At 69.8% G+C, this 4,639-nt stretch overlaps 2 protein-coding genes across 2 annotated transcripts in view; one reads left to right on the plus strand and one right to left on the minus strand.

Moving 5' to 3' along the window:
• EMIHUDRAFT_242876 (hypothetical protein) overlaps positions 1-2,040 on the minus strand; it is a gene marked incomplete at both ends in the record, with an annotated part of 2,548 nt that extends 508 nt beyond the window's left edge. Inside the window, one exon of the mRNA XM_005771757.1 lies at positions 2,002-2,040. Coding sequence (XP_005771814.1) covers positions 2,002-2,040 — 39 coding nt within the window. The remainder of the gene's footprint in view (positions 1-2,001) is intronic.
• A 165-nt stretch (positions 2,041-2,205) lies between these two features.
• The window catches only part of EMIHUDRAFT_117971 (hypothetical protein), a gene marked incomplete at both ends in the record, with an annotated part of 3,333 nt that continues 899 nt past the window's right edge, over positions 2,206-4,639 (plus strand). Inside the window, 6 exons of the mRNA XM_005771758.1 lie at positions 2,206-2,799; positions 3,103-3,173; positions 3,448-3,535; positions 3,607-3,801; positions 4,074-4,232; positions 4,303-4,428. Of these exons, the coding sequence (XP_005771815.1) occupies positions 2,206-2,799; positions 3,103-3,173; positions 3,448-3,535; positions 3,607-3,801; positions 4,074-4,232; positions 4,303-4,428 (1,233 nt within the window). The remainder of the gene's footprint in view (positions 2,800-3,102; positions 3,174-3,447; positions 3,536-3,606; positions 3,802-4,073; positions 4,233-4,302; positions 4,429-4,639) is intronic.

Genomic DNA, 4,639 nt, shown 5'->3' on the forward strand with positions numbered 1-4,639 from the left:
CCACCTTGGCTCAAATCTCCGCTCTTTTGGCTCCCTCGCCGCCGCCTCAAAGGCGCGCTCACACTCGGTGTGGCCCTTCTCCTTGGCCAGCTGCAGCGCCGTTCGACCGTCCGGAGTGCGCGCCGCTGTGTCAGCGCCCGCCCGCAGCAGGCAGAGCACGATGGAGGGGTGGCCCTGGTGGCACGCAATGTGCAGCGGCGTGGCGCCGTCCTCCCTGGCTTGGTTGACGGCCGCGCTGGCCTCGAGGAGCAGCCGCACGCACTCGAGGTGGCCCTTCTGGCACGCGACGAACAGCGGCGTGGCGCCGTCCGCCTTGGCTTGGTTGACCGCCGCGCTGGCATCGAGGAGCAGCCAAATGCACTCGAGGTGGCCCTTCCAGCACGCCATGAACAGCGGCGTGGCGCCGTCGTCCGCGGCTTGGTTGACCGCCGCGCTGGCGCCGAGAAGCAGCTGGGCACACTCGAGCTGGCCGTTCTGGCACGCGATGAACAGCGGCGTGACACCATGGTCTGCGGCTTGGTTGACCGCCGCGCCCGCCCGCAGCAGGCAGCGCACGACGTTGGGGTGGCCATGGGAGCACGCGTTGATCAGCGGCGTCCAGCCGCTATTCCTGGCTTGGTTTACTGCCGCGTCGGCGCCGAGGAGCAGCCGAACGCACTCGAAGTGGCCCTTCTCGCAGGCAGTGAACAGCGGCGTGGCGCCGTCGTCCTTGGCTTGGTTGACCGCCGCGCCGGCGCCGAGGAGCAGCTGGGCGCACTCAAGGTGGCCCTGCTGGCACGTGACGTACAGCGGCGTGGCGCCATTCTCCTCGGCTTGGTTGACTGCCGCACGCGCCTCGAGAAGCAGCTGGGCGCACTCGAGCTGGCCCTCCTGGCACGCGACGACCAGCGGTGTGAAGCCGTCAGTGTCTGCTTGGTTCACCGCAGCGCCGGCGGCGAGCATCAGACGGACGCAATCAATCTGGCCAGCGTGGCTCGCAACGCTCAGCGGCGTGGTGCCGTCATTCTTGGCCTGGTCAACCGCCGCGCTGGCGCCGAGGATCAGCTGGACGCACTCGAGGTGGCCCTGCTGGCACGCGATGTACAGCGGCGTGGCGCCGCCATTCTCGGCCTGGTCGACCGCCGCGTCAGCCTCGAGGAGCAGCTGAACGATCTCGAGCTGGCCCTTCCAGCACGCGATGTACAGCGGCGTGGCACCGTTGTTCTTGGCTTGGTCGACCGCCGCGCTGGCCTCGAGGAGCAGCTGGGCGCACTCGAGGTGGCCCTTCTGGCAAGCGATGTACAGCGGCGTGGCGCCGCCACCGTCGGCTTGGTTGACCGCCGCGCTGGCGCCGAGGAGCAGCCGAACGCAATCGAGCTGGCCCTCTTGGCACGCGGCGAACAGCGCGGAGCAGCCGCCGCCAGCCGTCGCCCCCACGCTCGCACCGCTCTCGAGCAGCAGCCGCACCGCGTCGGCATGCCCGTGCCAAGCGGCGTAGGTCAGCAGCGTGAACTGGCTCTCAGCCTCGAGCCGCGCGTCGAGCAGGGCCGTGAGCGCCGGGCCGCGCGTCCGCCCAAACAGGATGGCGCGCAGCGAGGTCAGGTCGCCCCGGCGCAGGTCAGCGAGCAAGCTGGGGCTGACGGCGTTCATGGCGATTGATTCCGCCGCCGCCACGCCGCCACCGCAGAGCCGCCTCCGCAGCAGGGCCGCGTCGGCATTCCACCATGTCAGAGGACGGTGTATCTTTACCACAAGAAACGAGAAACCGAGACGCAATATGGCGAGTAGGAGCGGGCCCGCCGTGTTTTCTTTCTCTCAGGGACGCGCTGGAGTCTGCTTGGTCCAGCACACGTAGCCCTTCACTCCGGGCGCTGTGGCGACGAGCGTCGCAGCGTGCAGCTCGCACCTAGTCTCACAAGAGCCGCGCGTGCGGGCAAGGCTGCGTGCGCGCGGTGCGAGCTTGGCCCCAGTGCAGTGCTTGCAGCGCACCGGCGATAGCTGCCGACCTCGGCGTACTCGTACCCGAGGCACTTCGAGCTGCGCGCGAGAACGGGCGGGCATCAGCAAGCGCCGTTGCGTGGAAGAGGGTTCGCGGGCATCGAGAGGCAGAATTTTGGCGGGCTGGAATTCTTTTACGTTCCCCAGCCTGGACTGCTCTAGCGCGCGCGCGGGCCTGCAGGGTGAGAGCGGTGGACGCCCACTTTGCTGCCACTACATCGTTCGCATATGTACGACTACCTCTCCTCCGCCGCCAGCCGAGCCTCCACCGCGGCCAGCAGCCTCTCCTCCACCATCTCCACGGCGGGCTCGGTGGCACCGCAGTCCGCCGCGCCGTCTACGGTGACTCGAGCGCACTGGATCTCGGACGCAAAGACGACGCACTGCGCTCAGCCCGACTGCGGCCGGCAGTTCGACTCGTGGAGGGTGCGCCGCCACCACTGCCGCCGCTGCGGCCTCGTCTTCTGCGCCGAGCACTCGGCCTTCCGCATGCGGCTCGGGCCGGACGCACAACCATCCGACGGCGGCGAGCTCTGCCGCGTGTGCGGAGGCTGCTTCGCCGCGTCGGGCCGCGCGCACACCGCGGCCGACGTGACCAAGGTCCTCAAGGTGGTCGACGCCGGCTCTCGCTACGCCGACCCCGGCCGCGAGCCTCCGCCCGTGGCGCTGGCGCCGCCCGCGCCGCCCGCGCACCCTGTCGTAGCGCGGGACCGAACGGAGCTCTTCCTGGCGAAGCGCGCGCCGCACGCGGCGGAGGCGGAGGCGCGCGTGGAGGCGGCGGCGCGCGGCTACGCCTCGCTTAGCGTGAGCGGCAAGGAGGGGGTCCGGCTCAGAGAGGCGACTTCGTGGACACTTCCCAGACACTTCCCAGACGCCTCCCAGCCACCTCCCAGACACCTCCAGACACCTCCAGACACCTCCAGACACCCCCCAGACACCCCCCAGACACCTCCCAGACACCTCCAGACACCTCCAGACACCTCCTAGACACCTCCAGACACATCCTGGACGCCTCCCGAGTCCGGCTCCTGCGACACACGCCTTCCGGACCCACCCATACACACCCACACACCACCAGCTCCCCTCTCGTCCCCACCCTCCCCTCCCCCTCCCTCCCCCCGGCAGTTGGCCGGCGTGCTCGAGGACCACCCCGACGAGCGGCGCGTCGCCGCCGCCTCCGTCTGCGGCCTCGCCTCGTGCGAGCACCCTAGAGACACGTCCTAGACAACACCCAGAGACACGTCATAGACAACACCCTAGAGACACGTCATAGACGCAACGCCTCGCCTCGTGCTCCCCCCCCCCCCCTCCCGAGGCTCTGAGCCCTGCCTCGGCCTAAGCCCGTGCCTCGGCCTGCCCTCTAAGCCCCTAGCCCTCTAAGGTACCGCAAGCCCCTCACCTCCGAGGTCTTCTAGGAACCTTCTAGGAACCTTCTAGGAACCTTCTAGGAACCTGCTAGGAACCTTCTAGGTGCCGCAAGCCCCTCCCCTCCGAGGTCTTCGGAGGCATCAGCGGCCTCACCTCCCGCAGCCGCAAGCAGTGCCGCCTGTGCGCAAAGGTCGTCTGCGCCTCGTGCTCGTCCAAGCGCCTTCCTGGACACTTCCTGGACACCTCCTGGACACTTCCTAGGTCGTTTGCGCCTCGTGCTCGTCCAAGCGCCCGTGGCCGCTGCCCGGCAGCAGCAGCAGCGGCGGCGGTAGCGGCGGCGGTAGCGGCGGCGGCGGCGGCGGCGGCGGCGGGGCGAGACAGGGCCCTCCGGCGCGACTGTGCGACGGCTGCGCCGAGCTGCTCCGCCGCTGGATCGCGAGGCAGGAGTTTGCGGAGGTGCGGGCGGCGGCGGAGACGTCGGCCTTTGCGAGCACCTACGCGCAGCTGCAGGCTGCGGATGGCGCCGTTGCCGTGGGAGGCGTGGCGGCCCTCCTCCCCCCGAAGCTTCTCGGAACCTTCCTCAGGTGACTGTCGCGACCCTCCGCGTCGAGTTTCGTCGCTTCGAGGAGCTCGTCGTCTCGCTCGGCACACCGGCGGCGGCAGAGCGCTGCTCCGGCGGGGACGCGGAGGCGGAGGAACCTTCTAGGAGCCTTCTAGGAACCTTCTAGGCAGAGCGCTGCTCCGGCGGGGACGCGGAGGCGGAGGCCGAGGCGGCGCGCGCCATGGCATGCGTAGAGAGGCTGGTCCCGCAGCTGATGGGCCTGATCAAGGCCGTCGGCGCCGTGCCGATCGACTTCGCGGCCGAGGCGCCGGTCAAGGCCGCAGCGGTGCGCATGCCCGCCGAGCTGCTTTAGGCGGTCAATTAAGAGAATTCAGAGCGAATTCAGAGCTAATTAGGTGCGCATGCCCGCAGAGCTGCTCAAGGCGGTCGTCCCGCGCCTCCACTCGCTTAAGCGCGAGCTCGAGCGAAAGGCGGACTCATCCCCTACCCACACGATACCCGAACCCATCCCTTTCCCCACGGTACCCGAACCCACACTCCCCTACCCCCACGGTACCCGAACCCGGCACTTGTGCAGGCTGGGCTGAGGCGCGCGCCGGCGGAGCGCGCCGTCACCCCCGAGCCGCCGCAGCCGCCGCGGCCGCAGTCGGGCTCGTCCGGAGCCGCGTCGTCGGCCGCACCGCGAAGCGACTGCGCGTCTCCGCCGCCCGCTCTGCCGCAGCGTGCCCCCGA

This window comes from Emiliania huxleyi, assembly GCF_000372725.1.
Source record: "Emiliania huxleyi CCMP1516 unplaced genomic scaffold EMIHUscaffold_371, whole genome shotgun sequence".
NCBI classification, from domain to species: Eukaryota; Haptophyta; order Isochrysidales; family Noelaerhabdaceae; genus Emiliania; species Emiliania huxleyi.